General features: G+C 35.6%; 1 protein-coding gene across 1 annotated transcript in view; it reads right to left on the bottom strand.

Annotated features, from left to right (window-relative positions):
• Positions 1-24,192, bottom strand: part of LOC127835576 (soluble guanylate cyclase gcy-33-like) — a 74,127-nt gene extending 49,935 nt beyond the window's left edge. Inside the window, exons 1-2 of the mRNA XM_052362015.1 lie at positions 24,068-24,192; positions 22,019-22,569 (exon numbers count right to left, since the gene is read on the bottom strand). Of these exons, the coding sequence (XP_052217975.1) occupies positions 22,019-22,569; positions 24,068-24,155 (639 nt within the window). The 5' untranslated portion in view covers positions 24,156-24,192. The remainder of the gene's footprint in view (positions 1-22,018; positions 22,570-24,067) is intronic.
• Between the last annotated feature and the right edge of the window lie 1,313 nt (positions 24,193-25,505).

Below are 25,505 nucleotides of genomic sequence, written 5' to 3'. Positions count from 1 at the left end.
CATGCAATGTTTATGATGAAGTGTACATATATTAAACCACACAATAGTTTTTGTAGATTCAAATTTTACTACGTGGAATAACATCATGCGTCCATAGAAGCTTATCATGAATTTATCTCTTTGTCATGGAAACATTTAATATTTGATTAAGACGCAGTTTTCTTTGCACACATTCTAATAACCCTGTTACATCCGTGTCATGCGAAAATTGATCATGGCATATATGCAGCAAGCATAGCTCCAGCCCAGACTGTGCACTTGCGCAGGTTACCAGTAATGCATAATTGTTACTAGGACAAAATGAGCATGCAGACAGTAGTCCGCATTTCCCTACACTGATTAGTGTTACAGCCTAATTATTACAAAGACAAAGTGATGTTGCCAATGTTCTGGGGGATCGATCATGCTTATATCAGCCAATTTAATGAATATAGTATATTTATTTTGGTTGGTTGGTGTTATGTAGACACATACTGATATGTTAAAGTGAAATAATACAATTTTTATATGTGCTAAGTTGTAATATATTCATAAAAATATGTTACAATACCACAAAATAGGCAAAACAATTATACATTGAAGACGAATTTCATAAAATGCAGCAAAGATAAATTAGCGCACTGAGCTGATGGTGACGAAGATATTTCGTACATATTTTCCTACAATAACTGAAGCATTCGTCTTTATATTAGGCTCAGAGTTAGTGTTTGTGCATCTATGAATAGATATCGTTGCAGGAATTAACAAGAGCACCGCCTTGCGGGTGCAGACCGCTCATCTATTTTCTTTTTAAAGGTGAAGGGACTCTCATTTTCAATCACAAAGGAGGGAGGGGTGGAGTGAAGAGCGGTGCATTGTGTGGGGGTGTGGACATTTATTACATTTTCTTCCAAAAATGCGAAAAAAAGGAAAAAAAAATCGGGGGGGGGGGGGGGGGGTGGGGGGGTGGGGGGGGGTGGGGGGGGGGGATTCTTGGGTGCGATGGTTGGACGGTATTTCAAACATAAAATAATAAAAATAAATATTTGTGTTTTTTAACCGTTTCATAAAAAAAAATGGGGGGGGGCGAGGTGGGGGGGTATAGTGTGAGGGTGTGGTGGTAATTTGTGAGATGATCTTAAAAAAAAAAAAAAAAAAATAGGGGGGGGGGATTCGGGTGGGGGGAGGGGGGGTGGGGGGGGGGATTCTTGGGTGCGATGGTTGGACGGTATTTCAAACATAAAATAATCAAAATAAATAGTTTTGTTTTTTAACCGTTTAAAAAAAAAATTGGGGAGGGGGTGGGGTGGGGGGGGGTATAGTGTGAGGGTGTGGTGGTCATTTGTGAGATGATCTTAAAAAAAAAAAAAAAAAAAAAAAAAAAAAAAAATAGGGGGGGGGGTTGTGGGGGGGGGGGGCACGGGCGATGGTTTGGGTGGAGTCTATTGTGGTATGTCAGGTAAGAGTAGTTTTGTCAAAGTATCAATCAAATCTAATCATAAATAAAGAAGTTATGGCAATTTTAGAGAAATTTAATAATTTGACCTTGAGAGTCAAGGTCATTCAAAGGTCAAGGTAAAATTCAACTTGCCAGGTACAGTAACCTCATGATAGCATGAAAGTATTTGAAGTTTGAAAGCAATAGCCTTGATACTTAAGAAGTAAAGTGGATCGAAACACAAAATTTAACCATATATTCAAAGTTACTAAGTCAAAAAAGGGCCATAATTCCGTAAAAATGACATCCAGAGTTATGCAACTTGTCCTTTTACTGTACCCTTATGATAGTTTGCAAGTGTTCCAAGTATGATAGCAATATCTATGATACTTTAGGGGTAAAGTGGACCAAAACACACAACTTAACCAAACTTTCAATTTTCTAAGTATAAAGGGCCCATAATTCCGTCCAAATGCCAGTCAGAGTTACATAACTTTGCCTGCACAGTCCCCTTACGGTAGTTAGTAAGTGTTGCAAGTATGAAAGCAATAGCTTTGATACTTAAGGAATAAAATGGACCTTAACACAAAACTTAACCAAAATTTTCAATTTTCTAAGTATAAAAAGGGCACATAATTCTGTCAAAATGAAAGCCAGAGTTATCTAACTTTGCGTGCCCAGTCCCCTCATGATAGTAAGTAAGTGTACCAAGTTTGAATGCAATAGCATTGATACTTTCTGAAAAAAGTGGACCTAAACGCAAAACTTAACCAAAATTTTCAATTTTCTAAGTATAAAAAGGGCACATAATTCAGTCAAAATGCACGCCAGAGTTATCTAACTTTGCCTGCCCAGTCCCCTCATGATAGTAAGTAAGTGTACCAAGTTTGAATGCAATAGCATTGATACTTTCTGAGAAAAGTGGACCTAAACGCAAAACTTAACCGGACGCCGACGCCGACGCAGACGCCGACGCCGACGCCGACGCCAAGGTGATGACAATAGCTCATAATTTTTTTTCAAAAAATAGATGAGCTAAAAATGATCCGTAAAACTAAATTTAGATTCACATCGTACATGCATGATATACATGCTGGCTAATTCGACTGTAACAACATTTTCAAATTCAGAATTAAATATCTGGCTTATTTCGCATTTTTTGACACATGTTCTTCTTAACTTTTATTTTAATTTTTATTGAAATATATGTTTAACAAGCAAATTTGTTTAATTGATATCCCACGCCAATATGCTTCTGCACACAAAAGTGTTATATTTGACACTCGAAAAAGCATTTTTTCAAGATACAAAGGGCTTTAACTCCATTATTAACAGATGGTGTACAATGCCATTTGGCATTAATCATCCTCTGATCCACATATATACTCATACCAAGTTTCAATGAAATCCGCCAAAGCACTTCCAAGATATGGCTCCGGACACACAAAAAAATCATTTTTCAAGATACAAAGGGCCATAACTCCGTTGTTAACAGATGGTGTACAATGCCATTTGGTGTGCATCATCCTCTTATCCATATATATACTCATACCAAGTTTCAATGAAATCCGCCAAAGCACTGGCATGGCTCCGGACGGACGTAAAGATGGATGGAAGGACGGAAAAACGGACAACGGCAAAACAATATCCCACCGCCTATGGCGGAGGATAGTAAGTTTTTTACACATTTTATATTAATTCATAAACATTTGACAAAATCGTGCATACTCACTTTAATTTGTAAAGAATAACACTTTTGACATTTCCTCCTTATGAGGATAAACAGTGCACCCACATCTCGCCCTGTGCTTTAAGAAACACTCTTTATAAATTTGAATGGGTTGAGTTCATTTCAAACTTGAGATATAAACAAAAAATGTGTTTGTCAGAAACACTATGTCCCCTTCTGCGCTGCTTTGATGCTGTATATTTGACCTTTGACCTTGAAGGATGACCTTGACCTTTCACCACTCAAAATGTGCAGCTCCATGAGATACACATGCATACCAAATATGAAGTTGCTATCTTCAATATTGCAAAAGTTATGGCAAAATGTTAAAGATGGGGAAAACAAACCAACAAACCAACCAACCAACAGACAGAGCAAAAACAATATGTCCCCCACTATAGTGGTGGGGGACATAAAAAACTATAACATAATATTGAAAACTGAGTTATGTCTAATATTATGCAATAGCGAACAACTTCAGTGCCTTCGGCGCTTTGTTTTCAAATGTCATTACATATGATTGTTTACAAATCTCTAATGTTTTTTAATAGACTACTAAAATTTTTATAAATTTTGTAGTAAGAAAAAAAAAAAAAATTAAGTATGACGTCAGTATTCAAACTCAAAATGTCTTGATCGTTAAAAGGACCTGCTACCACTACGCCATGCTTCCTGTCTCTTAAATGGGCGAAACATATTTATAACAGAGGGAGTAATCACATGATAGTCAAGATGGAAACATCCATGCAGAGGTAGTTATTTTTCCTCGTTATATTTCCTTCATTGCTATAGTTAAATAAAGCTCAATTTCCAGCCATATCAGTAAAAAGGTTATTAGCGTTTATTTTGTATTAAAATACACTTTATGTATAATACTTTACTCTCCACAAATTTTACCCACACATTATCTTACACTCTGGATCAGCAGACGAGTCATTGCTTGAATCTGCCTATCTTACGGAGGAGTCCGGAGATAGCCAATGTATCACGATTTACTTTCTTAGTGAAAATTTGCTGTAATAAGGTCACCCCCCTAAGAAATTTGGCAGCGATATAGAGCGAATATGAATACGAAATAAACATTAGTTTTTTTCTTGCTGATATGGCTTTGAAAGTGAGCGGCATTTAAAAAATTAATACAAGTAATAAAGGGTATAAAAGCAAAAAACTTGCCTCGGCATAGACGTTGCCATCTTGACTGTCATGTGATTACCCCCTCTTTATAGTAAAAGTTAAACACTTTTGCTAATAATAGAATTGTTTTTTCACAAAAATGGTGCTAAAAAAATTCTTGGAAAAATGTGTCCAAGTGAAAAACATTTATTTTATTATTCAAGAATTAGAAAATTCCATGTTAATAATCTGACCTATTTCATCTGCCAACATTCTACTACATCCGAGCATTTTACTGCAATTTTTCAATTAACCGCATGTATTGGTATTTTTGGTTTGCGGTTTGTAAGTCCATTGGCAAGCCATGGACAAAAATTGAAGCACTGAAAACTATAACGGTTTTGCAACTTTGTTCATCTGAACATTTCACAGGTAATGTAATGTCTTTAAAAAAAAATAAAATCTGACAACATATTTTAGTAACAAAAACATTTAGTAATCAAATATTTAATTGTTAAGAAACAATTGATTCCTTCTATATATCTAATTAAAAACTCATGAACCTTAGATATCAATACACTGTTAAATAAATTATGTTTGAATTTGGGCCCGTCTTAAGGCCTCATTATCAATGGAAAAAAGTTTACATTTTTTACATGAGAGCGCACACTTTGATTGAGCTACAGCACTCATAGGCCTGCACTACCTGCAGTAAAATTATGCAGACGATGAATGAGTGGGAACAGTGGTCTAATGGTAGGACGCTGGCTTACAGATCGTGAGGTCCCTGGGGATAAGCCAATGTTCTGAGGCTGCATACTACGCCAATACGTTAACGGACGACTTATGACCTAGTGATCGTGGGAAAAATGTGAAGCGCCTCTGAACACACATACTGTTTGAAAAGGGTTCTATATAAATGTGGTAAAAAAAAGATGTACATGCCATAAGTGTGTGGTTTTGTGACAGTTTGTTGTCGTTGTCACCTACCACAATTGGTCCCTAAGTTAGCACTTTAACGATAAAATCATGGCAAGTTATTTAGAAGACTGGTGATGGCAACCGGGTATAATTCACGTGAAAATTGTGCATTGCATGCAAAATACAGTTAAATCATTTATTAGACCCAAAAAGAATTTAACAAATTAAAGTTGAATACATTACATACAACTTAAATGTTTTGTCAAATTCTCAAATTGGCATAAATAAATTTGTAATCCGAAACACGCTTCTGAATTTAAATGTAAACGCAACATAAACAAATTCTAGCTTCAAATAAACAGTGCTTCGTGTATTTCTGCTGTTTCTTTATCTCAGTAAAAAGCGCGCGAAAACTATGCAGACATGTACAACGTCACGTGAAAAGTGTGAGTGTATTTATTGAACAGCAAGTCAGGCGACATACATGTGTTCAGTTGGAAAACCTTGTCCCGATTGGACATTATTTCATCACATCTTAAAAAAGTCGCTGTCGTTCTCAAACCTCATAGCTACAAAATGCAAACTTTTCAGGAGAGAGAAAAATCCGTCACATTTTTTTAAATGAAGCTGCAAAATACTGTATAAGCCGTAGACGCGTAAGTCATACTGATAAGTCATACTGAAATTCAGAAAGGGTAGCTACGATATTTTGTCACCACAGTTTTGTCTTTTTTATGAGGTACGACTATTCGTCCTGATAGGAAACCTAGTAGCTGCAAATATAAAAACGTTTTTGTCAAATTTGTCCAAACGAAATGACGTACCTATAGGTGAAAGGACGTCGCTACGACTTTTCGCCAGAAAAAAAGCCAACAATCATTCTACAGCATTTCGTCACTGGGCTTTTTCAAGGGCTCTGATTGGCGTAGAAACAAGATATAGCACAAAACTCGTGCCAGACTTCATATATTCGGAAAAGACAAAAAAAATTGAAAATTTTGGAGCTACGCGGTTTGAGAACGACAGCGACGATATGCCGAAATGCATTTGCTACTTAAGAAAAAAAGGCGAATGTTTATGTTTATGAAATTCTTGAGTTTACTATTAAAAATGGAATATACGGGATAATCTGTCAATAAAAAGGAAAAATAATAAAGTATGCAGTAAATGATACGAGTTAGCCTGATACAGATGCATTGGGGAATCAATCGAGTTGGGATTATGCATACCTATGCGTGAGAAAAAGTGTTCAGCAATGAAATAAATGTTCTTATCCATGACTTTATAGCTTTTTTTCTTAAAGAGTCATACGGATCCAAATAACGTCATAAATAACATACAGAGGAGGCTCATCTCCCTACCTCCCCCCTCCACTGATGACGGCCCTGGGGCGTCTTAAAAAATCCTGAGGAAAGCACTGCGAATAAGTTGTGAAAATTAATACCCATTAAGAATTTTATGCTGTGCCAATTTAATTCCAGTGCATATATATTTAATCGTGTATATTTATAGAACTTTTTTTACAGCCGCATGATAATAACCATTCACTATACATGTATGCAATGTTAAACCTGTGTTTTAAAAAACTGCGCAAAATATTTGCTGTTGTCTGCAATGTCAAGTGCCACAAGTTGGGCTAAAAACCAGGGCAACTAGTTTTTTCAAAGCTTGAAACAACTCAATCCAATTAAACATAGAATACAAATTGGCGACTGTAGACAATTAGGCCTTAGGAAATGATTCAATTCCGGCTCACAACAAGACAATTGATGCATTAAAAGTCTGTCATGTCGGCAAAATTGTTGCTCAATAATTTAAAGAAAATAAATTAAGTATTAGATACACATAGCACAACATGTACATGATTTTAGGCTTGTTATTCTTAAGCAAGGCAACCAAAATTCTAAAGATGGTTGCCAGTGACGCAACCAAAAAAAGACATATTGTTGTTATTTTGTCTAAGTTTTCTCTATAACTTAAATATGAGGATAAACAGTGCACCCGCATCTCGACCTGTGCTTTAAGACACACTCTTTATAACTTTAAATGGGTTGTGTTCATTTCAAACTTGTGATACAAAAAGCTATAACATAATTTAAACAAGAGATGTGTTTGTCAGAAACACAATGCCCCCTATTGCGCTGCTTTGAAGCCATAAATTTGACCTTTGACCTTGACCTTTCACCACTAAAAATGTGCAGCTCCGTGAGATACACATGCATGCCAAATATCAAGTTGCTATCTTCAATATTCAAAAAGTTATGACCAAACTTTAACGAAGGTTAAAGTTTTAGGAAAGAAAAATACAAAGATATTTGACATTTGACCTTGAAGGATGACCTTGACCTTGACTTTTCACCACTCAAAATGTGCAGCTCCATGAGATACACATGCATGCCATATATCAAGTTGCTATCTTCAATATTAAAAAAGTTATCAAACTTTAACCAAGGTTAAAGTTTTGGGACACACACAATGACAGACAGACAGGCAAATTACAATATACCCCCGATATTTCGATCCAGGGACATAAAAACTGAGTTGCATCTAAGATTATGCAATAGCGTACAACTTAATTGCTTTCAGCTCTTTGATTCATTAATGAAACCTAAACTTCCCAGTTAAATGTTTCCAAAAATAACATTTTTTTTATAAATCTTTAAATTTTGTTCATCACCCACCTAGGTCTATAAGTTAAACCTAATTAAACACAAAATCCAAAAATTTGAAAACTATTGCATTATTAATATATTTGTTAGCAAAAATACTATTTTCCAAAATTAAGTCAAATTGACAAAAATCTTACCAATCCAAAGATACCTGGCATTATTCCAAAAATGGTGAAAAAAACACACTGCATAATAACACCCATAATGCTGAGAGCAAAGGTATTGAAATATATATCAACTTTGTTGTTTCACCATTACTATGGTATTCAATGTAATGACTTAGCACTTACATTTCAATGCTGTCATTTAAGTACTTTTGCAAAACAGTTTAACAGCCATTAGGATGAAAACATGTCAGATACCTGAGACAAGAGAATAAAACAGCAGGAAAAAAACATTTGAAAAGTTCAATTCAAGGCAGTCCACTGAGGATAATGTTCATGAAAATCCATGAAAATCTGTCTTTATTTCACCTGAGTATAATGTTTAACTGCCCTAAGAAGCCAGCCCCCAGTATGCTTCACCACGGTGCAGGATCACATGACTTTGTGTTGTTCCACCTTTTAACATAAATGGATTTAAACTCAACGGTAAGTGGTGCTTTATTTCAAATAACTCCTTAAAACAATGTTTCTTAAGAATTTCAACTAGTGCATAAAAGGCATGTTATTATGCTGCTTATGGCAATGTGAAATACATCAAAATTACTTTATTTAATAAGCCTGTGTTCTTGTTCAAAATTTGATTGGTACTACACTGCTATGTTTCACAGAACATGAAATTTTGTGACCAATTTCAGAGGTATTCAAGGATTTATTTTTATACCTTAAGACATTGGTACAAACTCCAAGAAAAACTGTCTTTTATGCACTAAAGATTTTTGCGAATGTATTTCAATAACTTCAGATATTTGCACAAATTAAGTTCTTAACGGTGTGATTACATTCTGCGTAGCCCGTGTGTAAACCTCTTAAGCCCCCGTTGATTCTGCACCCTGTTTACTGTGAAAGCTATTTTTTGATGATGCTGGAACAGCATCATCCAAGGTTTGATAACCATCTAAAAAAAAATTCACAATTGCGACCTATTTAAAAGACTGAGCCAGTCCGATTGAGATAACTCGATTGTTTAGGTTACTTCCCTTTTGCATTCGCCACTGCGTAGGAGATTGCTCGTCATTGATAACATTCTCCTAGCAGAGTTGTCGTTCGTGTTTCAACATTCAACAATGGCCGCCCCCATGAGAGTCTCGATTCAAAACTTTCTTACTGCATAAATTGGCTTGTTTCGCTATTTAGAAGCTGTCATTTAGGATATATGAATTATTTATTCACTAAATCTCCGCTTATGACAACAATAGTTAGAATTCGAAGGATATATACTCGATGTGAATGAAGGACTTTCTGGATCGTAACAGCTTGACATGGCAAACCTGGCATACTGGTATTTTTAGTTATCAATTTAAGTCACATTGTGCTTTATAAATCGTATTCGAGCATTTTGCGACTTATTGAATGACTATGATACCCGATATCAACATTTCATCGGGGATTTGCAGATCACCAAGCTGCCCTGAAATTCAACATTGATTTCAAACTCTTTACTGGTTTGTATACTCTTTCTTAGTGTTAGTACTTTTTATCATTTTAAAGTTAAATGAACTGTGTCACAGTAAAAGAGACATTAAGGCGATTGTGGCCAGTTTGGATCTAGATCAGCCTGCAGTCGCTTGAAAGCTGTTTGCTTAAAAGCGTTTTTCTGACAATAACAAATAATTTAATTGGATACTGATTTGACTGCGCTTTTGCTGTGACCTGGCTCAAATAATAGAATTGTCATTAATCAAATTATTTATTTTGGAACATTAATCAATTGTTTTTCTTGTCCCTCGGGATCAATGACTCCAGCACTTTCCTGTTGAGAATTGAATACTGCTAAAGGCGATGCTAGGGGGCGTGAGAGATGTTGCACCTTCCAGTATCGCTCGATTGTTCATCGTCAGTTCGGGTACTACGTACATGTACCGCGGGTACTCTTAAGTATACTTACATGTATCCCGGGTACGGTAAATATACTAAAATGTACCCGGGAAATTTAACCCTAAATCAGTCGTTGTCGACTATTTTTTTGTAATAAATATATATACACATCAGGGCTTAACACTTTTTTTCAACTAGCCCATTCAGGCTAGTAAATGCAGAACCTACTAGCCCTGACCAATCTTTCATGTGCCCTGACCCAAGTATTATAAAAACCTTTGTATTTATCATTCAACTTGTATTTTCTTGTGCTTGGAGATGCGCAATTATGATTAAATCATTCTTATTAGCTTGCCTTACTAATGCTATTGAATTCAATATTCATCTATTTAAGACAACTATTTGTAATCTTCACGCCATTTCTGGAGAAATTTTCTTGTTTTTTTATTTCATCATACTTTCTCTTACTTTCCTCCTTTCCTTTTCTTTTCGTATCCGAGGAACCCCCATGCCCACCCGTAAAGCCAAACTTAAACGATGACATGAACGTTAAAACCTTTTTTACATAGATTGCCGGGTTACCGTCTTACAAGAAATTGTAAGTGAATCTTAGCCAAATAACGTGTTACGGTAGTTGTAACAATTGTACAGGGTTAACTCTCTACTAAAAGCCGGGATCGACCATTAATATTAGTTTTGCTAATTGAATTGCGTAAAAAATATTGTCATAACACTTCTAATCTAAATAAAGTCTCTATCTTCCTCTAAATGGATTTATTAATCGTCTAAAGGATGGAATAATTTTTCCATAATGACAACAAATTACAATTATTTTTAAATTGATAAATAACTATTAATTTTATAGTTACTTTGTGTTAATGTCAAGTTTTATACCTTCATCATTACGGACGATCCTGAGCGATCCCGGCTTTTAGTTTCAAACGTATTTTCATTGAGAAAACACGTCACTTTGAGGAAACCAATAAAAAACTGTGTGTAGCGGCATTCCGTTTAAAAATAGGTACTGACGTGTTTTACCAGGAAAACCGCCGGGATTTTCTGAATTGTCAGCCTCTTTTTGATTGCAATCAGGGGGTTCCGAATCTATTTTGAGATACGATCCGTTTGATGTCTCCGAACTCACTCTGGGATTTAATTGTCATCTGATCGTACTGTATTAAGATTTTTGCATCTTTGAAAAGCTTATTTAAAACGCAGTTTATTGATATAGAACATATAATCCCGCCCAAAATACACACGACCGGTCGGGCATGTTCCTGGGACATTGGCTAGCCCGGACCAAGGTACAGGCAGTGAATGTCGTTCGGACGTGCCTTAGGTTAAGCCCTGCACATTTATGTCAATTTTCTGTAGAATGGCCTCTATATTATCAGAAACACATACTCAAAAAGCATATTGATGCAGTGTTTTTTGAAGAGAAGTGTGTTTAAGATAATTGGTTGCGCGTTTTAAGACATCGGATTTTGGGCGCGAATACAACTCGGGTACAGTCTAATATGGACCGAGTACAATTACGTTTATTTACCGTACCTGGGGTACATGTAAGTATACTTAGAGTACCCAGGGTACATGTAAGTATACTTAAGAGTACCCGGGGTACATGTAAGTAGTACCAGAGCCGACAATGACCAATTTAGCTCCATTATCCCTCATGAACCGACTCAAAAAACCAAGTCGGCAATATTTGACTTAATTTTGGGTTTGGTTGCTCTCGAGGGATCGAAAATTTCAGAATCTTCCTAAAAGCCCTATGGGTTTGATCCCCAGAAGCGACATTGAAAACTAGCATACTTTGTTATCTAAAAGGCTGCTAAACCTGATATACAATGATAATTAAAATTTTCTCTCACATGATGTTCATCAGTCATATTATATAAAAACTTACAGCAGTAGTAAACAACTGGACAATAATTAATGAACACATCTTTCCTTTGTCTTTGACACTTTGATTTTGACATGGCCTAGATTTAAATATGTGACTGGACCTTACCAGCACTCTTGAAACAGAGCTAAAGTTTAAATGTACCATTGAAGATCACCTAAATCCAGACTTGCTATTATAGACGTGTGGAAGGTTTTAAGGGTGTGACAAGTAAGCAAAAATTGGTCATTACTTAGAGGCCACAACTGATCTATGACTGTATTAAAACAAGAAAAAACAGTGCCTGATTTAGATTTCCTTAGATAGTTCAATAAAAACTAATTTCATAAGCCTGGTAACAGTTTAACGGTAATGCTACCAATGTGTCACACCAGGGCCTTGAATTTGAAATCTAGGACATGCATGGTCATTTCTTCATGAAATCAGGACACAAAATTGTATTTTAAGTCCTTAATTGACCTGGCTATAGTTCTCAGATTATTATAATCTCAATCAGTATATTTATATCATTATTTATGCTTTGTGTATTGTAAACATTTACACAATCATGCAGTTACATGATCGCAATAAATAATATCAAAGCTACGCATACTATAAAGGTCATTGACAAAGCCTATGGTCAAAATGTGAACACATTGAGTGTAATCGCCCTCTCGTGCCAGCAAAAACAACACGTTGACAGGTTGTCATTTTTGACAGTTCTACTTTCACTTTCATTTTGTGATATCAAACTATTAACAATTATGTGGCTGAGAAAAATATCGCCATTGCTTTTTATGGCCCCGGTAGGGTGGCCTATATCAGTTGAACTGTCAGTCAGTCAGTGTGTCAGTCTGTCCGTCCGTCCGAAAACTTTAATGGCCATAACTTTTTTAATATTGAACATAGCAACTTGATATTTGGCATACATGTGCATCTCATGGAGCTGCACATTTTCAGTTGTGAAAGGTGAAGGTGTAGGTAATCCTTCAAGGTCAAATGTCAAAAATAAAGCGTCTGTCTGTCTGTCCGAAAACTTTAACATTGGCCATAATTTTTTCAATATTGGCGTGCATGCTTATCTCATAGAGCTGCACATATTGATTGGTCAAGGTCATCCTTCAAGGTCAAGGTCAAAGGTCAAATTTTGCAATATTGAAGATAGCAATTCCATATTCGGCATGCATGTGTATGTCATGGAGCTGCACATTTTTAGTGGTGAAAGGTCAAGGTCATCCTTCAAGGTCAAAGGTAAAATATATGGCTTCAAAGCTGCGCAGCAGAGGGCATTGTGTTTCACAAACACAGCTCTTGTTTAATATATTTTCTGCACATTTCTTTAAAAAAAATTACATCAATACACGATTTTCTTCGTTAATTCAATAATTCCTGACAGACTTGTGTACATATTTCGCTTACATTTTGACGCCCGTAGGTAGGACCGCATTACGGCTTCCGAAATGTGTATTCATACTATTGCCTTCGAGGAACTTATCTGATGTTTGACGGAAAGGGCCCAAAATGTGCGAGTGTGGGTCAAGTTCCCCACAGGTACTACTTTCCTGTTCCCCCATTTTTTTTTCCGTACCTAAAATGTTTCGTACCCATTTTTTTTTCGTACCCATTTTTTTTTCATCCCCTTTTTTTTGTTCGTACCCAAAAAAAATTCGGTCCCAATTTTTTTCGGTCCCAATTTTTGGGTTCCCAAATATTTTTTCGTACCCAAATTTGTTTTCATACCCAAATTTTTTTTCGCAAAATTTGTGTACCAAATTTTTTTTTCATACCAACATACACAATTGTGGTGATTGTGGTAATGTAGATAAACTTAACTTGATGCTTTTATATCCATCCTCTAAAAAGCATCGTCACACCAGTACTGTCAGTACTTTGATCTCAAAACATCATAAGGCAGTCATTAAGAGAATTGAAAAGTCAACAATCAATGATCTGCCTTGCAGTTTCTCACCTCTGCATCATACAGCATATTCTATGGTTACAGAATCTGATTACAAACCTGCCTTTTCTATAACTGAGAAAACAAATAATAGAGAGTGTTGACCATGTTTGTTTTATTGAGATAATTACGAAGAAATCTTCTAAATAAACAAGACTATTGCCAAGCAATATTAAAATGTCCCCTACAGGCTCCAGCATTGTCAGATTTTTTTGATTTTTTTAATATTTGTTGCCATAGCAACCAGAATTTTTGACGTAGGAACAAAATTAAATGATGTGCATAATGTCCATATTGCCATCTATTCATGTTTCAAGTTCATGAAAAAATATGAAGAACTTTTAAAGTTATCGCAGGATCCAGAAAAGTGTGACAGACTGACGGACTGACAGACAGACTGACAGACACACAGAGCGCAAACCAGAAGTCCCCTCCGGTGAAACCGGTAGGGGACAATTATATCAGAACACTATTTAAAAAAAATCACTAATTAACTAATTGCTTATCAGAACTTCACAACATTAAAGCCACACACCTTGAAATGAAATACGTGGCATAGTAAATTTAAGTATAAATAAGAAACATATTTTATATATGCCAATTAGAATATATATGGTGGTTACAAGGCAGAAATCCGTATTTTTGCGCTTTAAAACTTAAAAATAATCGCGTTTGTCGAAATGGACGTATACGTCTAATAATCCTACTTTCGGTTTTAAAAGCGTTACAGTATGAAAAAATATAAATTACTTGCTAACTAGGCTTTATATTTAATTTTATCTATGCCAATTAGAATATATCTGGTGGTTACATGGTAGAAATCCGTCTTTTTTGTGCTTTAAAACTTAGAAATAATTGCGTTTGTCGAAATTTACGTATACATATAGAAATCCTTCTTTCGGTTTTAAAATTATAAAAAAAACATAAATTACTTGCTAATTAGGCAATAGATTTATTTACAATTTTGCACATTTTCAAATTGCATATATAATTGTATTGATTAACATGTCTTTCCTTTCAAGGTGTGTGGCTTTAAGGCAGTAATTACATAACTAAATTTGGAAAAAAAACATTTTCATCATTCTTAAAATGGACTTTCTAGCTTCTAGCCAACACATAAATTTTACAAGCAATCAGATTAATAAATTACAGATAAACAAGGAGCTCTTAAGGCAATAACCTCACATATGTGGAAAGAGTGAAGTGTGCAAAACTGTTCAAGTCTGGAGAAAAGTGACAATGATTGTATGTGGTTTGAAACATCTGTGTTATTAAGTATATTTTATAGGGATAATACACGTTTTCGAGGGCATGATCATCTGCGGGCGCTCGAAAAATCTGTTCCTGCCCGAGTGCGCAGCACGAGGGCAGGAATGGATTTTGAGAGCGCCCGCAGATGATCATGTCTGAGAAAATGTGTATTTTCGCTATTATTGCATAAACAAATCACACATACCAAAATAATTTTTAATAACATTGAAAACAATATGTTTTGCTCATTCAACTCGACAAAATAATTCGATTATTTCAATACAGTTCAAGGTTGTGTTTTACATATGCCTCACTCTGTCATCATCCGAAATGACGAGTCTTTACCTTCGGATAGGCAGTTTTCGATTTAAAATGTGTTTAAAAAAGTGGATTAATGCAAAGTTGAAATGCAGCCGCGCAACGTAAGAAATGAGGAATTATTTTGGAATTTACAGCAGGATGGTTGAAGGTACATAAACACTTACATTTAAAGCATAGTCTTTTGAAAGTGTTGTGTAAATAACCTTAACTTCAATGACATTGCCAAAAAAACAATAGCTGTTGTCAAGAGAGTGCAGACGGTATAACTTGAAAAGTGGATTGAAATAGTCATTATCCCTGCATGCATGAGGAAACTGGTGCTTATTCAGTTCCCCATTTATGCTTGGAAAGTTGTCGAAGGCTGGAATAGGGAAGTAACTGCGCGTGGACCAGATTTTGGATATGAAAAACACATAACAGGGCTTGAACGGCACGTGAATCGCATTGTTAATACACGATTTCTCCCGTTCAAGCCCTCCTTTTGCCAAGTTTCTGCACCCCGCCAGAGGGCATTATAGATAGAGTTTATGCAATAATACCTATTAAATACAAGTTTGTGTGCTAATTTGGCTAAGGTTGCTTGATTGAACAAGTTTACAAAAAGGTTTGCAAAGCTTTTTTATTTGTTTCTTCAAAAGCTGACTGAAATTCGAAAAAGTAGTATACATAAGCTCAGCCTACAATGGCCACTTAAAAATTTCCGTTTACCCGCTGATGTACACAGCCTGGACTGTATATTAGACTTTACATCTTAAATAAACATCCTGCATTACAAGCTTGAATGCTAATTTACAATAATATGCTAGTTCAACGATTGAGGAAGCAAAGTAAAACCCACAATTAAGAATAGAGCTAAAACAACAAAATATAAAATTACAAACTACAACCAGCTCAACCATGCATTTCTTCTAAGATTATGATATTGCATTAAAATTCCACCCAAACATAATAAGAACATTTTAAACAATGTAGTGTTGTACATGAATCTACTGAAAGCAAATTGATTCTGAATTTGTTTATAGCTTTCCAATTTTAAATAGCAAATGAGAAGCAATTTTCTGCTCAAACAAATTCCAATCTGATTGAAATTGTATTCAATTAACAGAAAGGGTAATTGCAGACCAAAGATGTCTGAGAACTGAACAGGTTTGTATAAAGAACAAACATGTGAGTTTTTCAGGAACTGAAAATCACTTTTCCAATTAACCACAAATAGCCTAGAAACATGACAATGAACTGAGGGCAGACCACAGAATTTCAAGCCATTGACAGTCTTGTCCATCTAAGGACTTACGCACGTGTTTGAAATGTTTCCTTGCAAATCACTTATGTTACTCAAAAAATTTGCTGCAGCTTAAAACTACTACAACTAGAGCTTTGTCACAGACGTGATGAATACCCCCACATGTCGCATGGACACAGAATATTTTGCATGTTGTCTTCACAAAAAACAGCAGACACCATGCTCAATGTTTAAAACGCACTAAGTGACCTCGTGACCTAGTTTTTGACCCAGCATGACCCATATTCAAACTTGACCTAGACATCATCTAGATACAACTTCTGACCAAGTTTGGTGAAGATCGGATGAAAACTACTTGAATAAAAGAGCGGACACCATGCTCAATGTTTAAAGCGCACTAAGTGACCCCGTGACCTAGTTTTTGACCTGCCATGACCCATGTTCGAACTTGGCCTAGACATCATCTAGATACAACTTCTGACAAAGTTTGGTGAAGCTCGGATGAAAACTACTTGCATTAGAGAGCGGACACCATGCTCAATGTTTAAAACGCACTAAGTGACCCTGTGACCTAGCTTTTGACCCGGCATGACCAATATTCAAACTTGACCTAGACATCATCTAGATACAACATCTGACCAAGTTTGGTGAAGATCGGATGAAAACAACTTGAATTAGAGAGTGGGCACTTAATACGGACCGACAGACAGACCGACAGACCAACAGACCGACCGACAGACAAGCTCACTCCTATATACCCCCCTAAACTTCGTTTGTGGGGGTATAATTAAACAAAGTAGTAGTGTTGAAAGTAAAAGATGCTCTTTAATGTTTTCAGTAAGTTATTATATGTTTAACTGGCATGAAATATTCACTTTTCTGCTATCATACTTTAAGGAAACATCTATAAAAATGTGCAAAAATACCAAGGTGTTCTTTGTCACATTGAATGTCCCTTTACTTCACTGATTGTTGAAGCACTTTGCTAACAAATTAATTAAATTAACCTTTTCCCTCATAAGAAGCCAAGAAAAAATGGCTTTTGCAACCAGCATAAAACCAGAACAGCCTGCGAGTAACTCGCAGTCTGTTCAGGTTTTATGCTGTTTGCTGCTCATCAGTAAATAAGAGTTGGAAATAGCCTTTAAAACTTGAATTGAATAAGAAAGGTATTTTATTAAAGTTAACTTTCTATGGGACTAAAAATGTGTCAAAAATGTATCTAAGTGGTAAAGGATTAATTAATGGACATTTATTTCAATGAAATACTTGCATCTCTGCTCTCAACAACACCACAGTACACAGAACATGTCAGTGTTGAGGTGTTGTGCACACATGAGCCGCGTTCTGAGAAAACTGGGCTTAATGCATGTGCGTAGTGTCATTCCAGATTAGCCTGTGCAGTCCGCACAGGCTAATGTAGGACGACACTTTCTGCTTTTATGGTATTTTAGTGTCAAGGCCGTCCCTAATTAGCCTGTGCACAGTCAGGCTAATCTGGGATGACACTTTACGCACATGCTTTAAGCCCAGTTTTCTCAAAACGTGGCTCTTATAAAGATATAACAACTCAAATATACCTACTTAACAGCAGGCTTAATTGCTTCTGTTAACAACTATACATACTATGTTACATTTTTCTTGTCAATCTGGCACACATACACTGTCATTTTAATTGATATTTTCATCAAAATAAGACAGTTTAGTTTTGGTTTTCTTTTATTCAAGTCTTCGGATGCTATGAATGCAGATTCTAAATAGCATTCAGCAGTTTTAGTCAATACAGGGACTAGTTTTTGGACACCCTAAAGTCTTAAATATGCATATAATTACATTATAGTTGATGTATAGTGGACTATCTTAACTATGTCATTGGACATTTACGATTTTTATATCACCATTGACATATATTACGAGAGTATATACTGTTGTTCTTGTTTATCAGGCAATATAACTAGCAGATAAATCCTGTCCTGCTGTTATTGAGTTGTGCTGTTGGAATCAAATGATGGATAAACACCAATCCCTATGATCCAGACTAGCTAGATAAATGGAAAACATTCATAATGTATCATTTGTTACATAGCGGAAATGTAGAGATTGAGAGTTGTTGAATGGCATGCCAAGCACATATAAAGCTTTGTTTGTTGTCTTGGAAATGTGATTTATGTTAAAAACACACACATCAGTTTGCACCAGTATTGGAATTTGATAGCCCAACTTAAATTCCCTGGCAACACATTGCACAAATATCAGCATGTCAAAAATTCTTCAAACCCAATTTTAGGTTAACATTCCATGAAATTTGTGTTCTGACTCCTATTGATAAGGATATCCCTTACAAGTCAATCTATTGTAACTGACTCCCATTGATAAGGATATCCCTTTAATACAAGTGAATGTATTGTAACTGACTCCCATTGATAAGGATATCCCTTACAAGTCAATGTATTGTAACTGACTCCCATTGATAAGGATATCCCTTACAAGTCAATCTATTGTAACTGACTCCCATTGATAAGGATATCCCTTACAAGTCAATATATTGTAACTGACTCCCATTGATAAGGATATCCCTTACAAGTCAATCTATTGTAACTGACTCCCATTGATAAGGATATCCCTTACAAGTCAATCTATTGTAACTGACTCCGATTGATAAGGATATCCCTTACAAGTCAATCTATTGTAACTGACTCCCATTGATAAGGATATCCCTTACAAGTCAATGTATTGTAACTGACTCCCATTGATAAGGATATCCCTTACAAGTCAATCCATTGTAACTGACTCCCATTGATAAGGATATCCCTTACAAGTCAATCTATTGTAACTGACTCCCATTGATAAGGATATCCCTTACAAGTCAATCTATTGTAACTGACTCCCATTGATAAGGATATCCCTTACAAGTCAATCTATTGTAACTGACTCCCATTGATAAGGATATCCCTTACAAGTCAATCTATTGTAACTGACTCCCATTGATAAGGATATCCCTTACAAGTCAATGTATTGTAACTGACTCCCATTGATAAGGATATCCCTTACAAGTCAATCTATTGTAACTCCTGCAGAAGCAGCTTGTAACAAGACTGTGCAAGGAAACATTATGGAAACAAGAAATATATTTAAAAAGGTAAACAGTGTATATCCTGACTTTGAAATACAAGTAGAAAGTTTTATTAAATTATTAAATAAACAAGAGGGCCTGAAAGGCCCAAAGTCGCTCACCTGAGATACAAAGGAACTGACCTGTTCTGTGCAGCCCAAGATATAATTAGAACAAGTGTTCTTACAAAGATAGTCAAGATGGCAATGTTCATGCCGAGGCAGGTATCTTACTCCATTTTAAGCCCTTTGTTAATTGTATTAATTGTTTAAATGTCGCTCACTTTCCAGCTCTATCAGCAAAAAATTTACTAGCGTTTATTTCGTGTTGTCATCTTCGGTCTTTATCTCGACTTTACTCGCTGTGAAATTTCTAAGCGAGATGACCTAATTTAACATCCACTAAGAAAATATGCAGGGTTTAAAGTCGAGATATAAAGTGAATTTTTATACGAAATAAACGCTAATCACATGTTTACTGATATGGCTGGAAAGTGAGTGTCATTTAAAAACAAGAAACCGTCGAAGACGGGTGATGCTCCCCAAAGTGTTTTTTTGCCACAATATTGCACTATATATTCAGATAAAAGGAAACGTCTTGAGGACACAGTAGTTGGGGGGACAAGAATTTTTTTATAATAATATTCAAAGGGCCATTACTCTGTAAAAAATCATCAGACCAGAACCAGCTGATAAAATGCACATCTCCTCTTGGTAGTGAAGCTTCCCATAAAGTTTCATTGAATTCCGGTCATTAGTTGCTGAGAAATAGCCCGGACAAGAATTGCACTATATGTACAGTTAATGGAAATTTTCAAAGGGCCATAACTCTGTGAAAAATCATCCGACCAGAACCTGCTGATAATATGCACATCTCTTGGTAGTGAAGCTTCCCATAAAGTTTCATTGAATTCCGGTCATTAGCTGCTGAGAAATAGACCAGACAAGAATTGCACTATATGTGCAGTTAATGGAAAATTTCAAAGGGCCATCACTCTGTGAAAAATCATCCAACCAGAAACCACTGATAATATGCACATCTCCTCTTGGTAGTGAAGCTTCCCATAAAGTTTCATTGAATTCCAGTCATAAGTTGCTGAGAAATAGCCCGGACAAGAATTGCACTATATGTACAGTTAATGGAAAATTTCAAAGGGCCATAACTCTGTGAAAAATCATCCGACCAGAACCTGCTGATAATATGCACATCTCCTCTTGGTAGTGAAGCTTCCCTTAAAGTTTCATTGAATTCTGGTCATTAGTTGCTGAGAAATAGCTCGGACAAAAAAATGTGCAGGCACGGACACACGGACACACGGACGAAGCAGCGACTATATGCTCCCCCCAAAATAAATTTTGGGGAAGCATAATTAAATAAAAGCAATAAAGGGTATAAAACGGCAAAAAATAACTGTCGCGGCATGAACGTCGCCATAATGACCATCACGTGATTACCCCCTCTGACATTGGTGCGAATGCTTAAGAGGATATTTTCTTTTTAGAGATCAAGTTATCATTTTATATTTTTTATTAATTGTTATACATGTATTATAATGTCGTACTATTATATGTGTACACGCAGATTTTGAAACCTAAACGCAGACCCTAAGTTCAAGGTCAAGGTCAAAGGGGTCAAAATTTGTGTGCGTATGGAAAGGCCTTGTCCATATGCACATGCATACCAAATATGAAGGTTACATCTGAAGCGACATAGAAGTAATGAGCATTTTTCGAAACCTAAATGCATATTTCAAAACCTAAACGTGGACCCTAAGTACAAGGTAAAAGGGGTCAAAATTTGTGTGCGTATGGAAAGGCCTTGACCATATACACATGCAAACCAAATATGAAGGTTACATCTGAAGCGACATAAAAGTTATGAGCATTTTTCAAAACCTAAACGCAGATTTTAAAACCTTAGTTTAAGGTCATGGTTAAAGGGGTAAAAATTTGTGTGCATATGGGAGGGCCTTGTACATATACACATGCATACCAAATATGAAGTTACATCTAAAGCGACTTAGAAGTTATGAGCATTTTTTGTAACCTTAACGCAGATTTCGAAACCTACGCTCAGACCCTAAGTTCAAGGTCAAGGTCAAAGAGGTCAAAATCTGTGTGCATATGGAAAGGCCTTGTACATATACACATGCATACCAAATATGAAGGTTACATCTGAAGCAACTTAAAAGTTATGAGCATTTTTCAAAAAAGTGTGACGGACAGACAGACGAACAGACAGACAGTGTGATCACTATATGCCCCCGTTTGGGGGCATAAAAACAAAGACTGACAGAGAGTGGTAATTCTGCAAAATTGTGCCTTACCTTAAATTTCTATCTTAAGACTCATCAAGCTGATCACACTAGCTCACATTGAGTACTTTGTGCTCAAGTTAGATAAAAACAATTTATCATGTACTTACTTTAAGAAAAGTATCACCATGTATTGTTGAGAATTGTGGAGACCCTGAGAAGTGACTGGATACTGCGCGCAACTGGAATGCTGAATTGTCAAAGTCCAGACGGAACAGAACGTTACTCTGATTGTCAACAATTGTTTCTTCTATCACAGAAATATTCACAGTTACACGGTAAAACAATTTTGCTATTTGTTGCAGCTGCCCTATTACATAGTGCTTGAATCCCCTTCTCTTTGACTGATACAGTAGAACGCAGCCCTCATTGTCTTCTTTTGAAACTAAGAAGGCGGGACTTTGAAGTCGCGGATAGCTAAATCTTATAACTTCATGTATATTGTCTATTTCATGAAGGAAGTCTCTATAGTTTCTGCCAGAAACTCGTACCAGTTTGTCATACCCATACCCTGACCAAAAATCCACAAAGCAGTTTCCAAAGTATGTCATCCATTGGTTGAAATCCTTGGTCTTGGTGACATGGCAACAGCTCTTTGCAAGTTGTGTCATGATTTCATCCTTATATGTGTTGTGTGTTGTGAATACAATATTTTTGTAACCTGAAACAATAGAATATGTATTATAAAATGTATAAGCAATGATAAGACAATTCAAAAAGATTATTTTCTCTTAGACTTTTCTAGAAATGTATCAGATGAAAAAACAAGACTATTGCCAAGCAATATATGTCCCCTATCGGCTTCACCATTGTCAGAAATTCCACCATTGTCAGATTTTTTAAATTTTTATTTGTTGCCATAGCAACCATAATTTTCGACATAGGAACAAAATGAAATAACATGCATAATGTCCATATTGCCATCAATCCATGTTTCAAGTTAATGAAAAAATATTAAGAACTTTTAAAGTTATCGCAGGATCCAGAAAAAAACACCATTTTCAGCAGTATTTCTAGTCTATTTGTTGCCATAGCAACCGGATTTTTTGACGTAGGATCAAAATGAAATGACGTGCAAAATGTCCATATTGCCATCCATGTTTCAAGTTTCAGGAACAAATATTAAGAACTTTAAAAGTTTTCGCAGGATCCAGAAAAGTGTGACGGACAAACTGACAGACGGAGTGCAAACCATAAGTCCCCTCCGGTGAAACCGGTAGGGGACAAAAACATCCAAAAATGCAACTTGAATTGAACTTAAAAATTTCACCAACAGCGTTTATTGAATTTTTGTATTATTTTGCTGGGAATTTGTACAGATTTAGGAAACAAAAGCACAAATACAAAGCAGATTTTGTGCATCATGACTTCCATCAAGAAAAAAAGCCAAACTTCAATTTTGTTTGTGGATATAATTAAAAAGGCATCTTTTCATTTTTAACTTGTGTGATTGTGTATTCTGGAATTGTTAAGAAAGACTAAAAAACTTATATGATGTGTGTAACAATTTAATAAATCAGTCAAGATATTATACATGTATTAAAGAACACATGTTCTTAACAAGTTTCATGATTATACATATATATATATATATATATATATATATTACTTTAAGAGTGCTAACAAGTTTAAACATAGACATATTAGGAAAACTGCAAAGTCTCTTGGTAGCCAAATCTTGTTGATAAAATCCAGGACGGGGCAAATTTACAAACTTGGAAGATAATAATAAGATGCTGCTATGCATACCAAATATCTGTATATAAGAAGGGAAGTAAAAGCAATAAGTTCACTCCAGGATAAGAACAATGTTTACCACTGGGGAATGATTTTAACAATCTTGGTAGAGGACCACCATTGGGAGATTAACGGAAAATTAACTTTGATATTTTGCCAGTGGGACACAAGCGTGAATGTGATGCACTATGAAGGCAAACAATCTGGACCAAACTAGAATTATACATGTAGGATTACACAGAAAATTTAAGAAGGTGGAAAAAATTGGGTCCACAGCCAAATCACGTTATATTGGATGTCCCAATATAACGAACCGTGATATAATGAAGTTACAGAGTATATATTAATATGTGAAGAAGTATTTGATCTAACAAGTTTTTTTACTAATCCTCTACTTCATGCATTTCCCAAACAGCAATTACCAGCATGCTCGAGTATTTTCTCCCACATTTCCTCGCCCACTTTCTTAATGACGTAGAACTGCACGCTTTCCAGTAGTAACCCATACATCTTCCCTTCGCTCTTGTTTGACACACTCGACCACACTGGGCACTGAAATCACACACAGTTTATGGTCACCAAAAAGATTACCCAAAATGGGCAATGAAAACAAAAACAGTTGTTGGTTATCAATAAGGAATACACAAAACTATGACATGGAAACCCAAACAGTTGGTGGTCTTTGTACACATGGCACAAAAACACAAGCAATTGGTTGTCATCATTATGGACTATCAACACAGTGCAATATGACAATGGTTAGCCCATGACACACACACACACACACACACACACACTGCAGTCTTATGCTTAATGTTAAGTTTAATAAATTTTCTTTAATAATCTTAACAAAAGGGACCATGATGGCCATGAAGTGTTCATCTCTGTATAAATACACAAACCTTGGCATAGTCAAGGTAAACATTAACATTCTTACTCAAATTTCATAATATTAATAATAAGTTATAGATGTGGCCTCTAAAATGCATTTTCTAAGATAGAGTACTTTTTACCTCCATTTTATGTCAACAAACATTTTCAGAAAGTCTGTGAAGACTTTATGAAAAATGAAAAAGTTTGAGATCAGAAATTGCAAATTTTGCATTTATTGGTATTAAAAAGGGAAAAGACTCTTAAATGCCAGCTGTGGAGTGTCTTGTTATCAAACCTTGCCTCAATTTTATGTGACATCCAGAAACTTAAGTGAAGATGTGATAAAAACTGTACAACTAAAAAGAGCAGTTACAATGTACCAGCCACCTAACCGCCAAGGGTATGTTTCATAATATATCCCTTCAAATAGCATTATCGAAAGATTCATATTATAAGATGACAATACGGTAGGCAGTCCAAAGCAGCAAGCCAAACAATTGTCATCACACTCACTTGATCTACTATCTAAGTCAAGGATAACTTCTCCTTTATTTCTTGTCCTCTAATATAGTAAAGTTAAATCTATTAAGTTAACATTAGTGGCATTGCAGTATGATAAATAAATGATAAACATCATATCTAGTACACTTGCAAAAAATAATGCATACATACCTTTAAAAACTTCTCATTATACACCATAACCAGATAGATCAAGATTTTGTATCTGCTTTTCCTTTTTATTTGTTGGCAACAAGGCAAACAGAACAAGGTTTTCAGATAGAACTGATATTCATCATTATCCATTTGACTCAAATAAACTTCCTTAACTGTTCTCAGTAATTAGTGCAATAATCCTCATTTAACAGCTATAATCTCAACTATTATCAACTAAAATAGGGCTTTAAAATGACTTAGTCATTTATTAACCATGTACTTATTTAAGTTCAAGCAAATAATAAATAACTGTCAAATAAAGTCCCATAACAT

This window comes from Dreissena polymorpha, chromosome 1 (assembly GCF_020536995.1).
Source record: "Dreissena polymorpha isolate Duluth1 chromosome 1, UMN_Dpol_1.0, whole genome shotgun sequence".
NCBI lineage: Eukaryota > Metazoa > Mollusca > Bivalvia > Myida > Dreissenidae > Dreissena > Dreissena polymorpha.
This window is presented reverse-complemented; position numbering and strand designations above follow the sequence as displayed.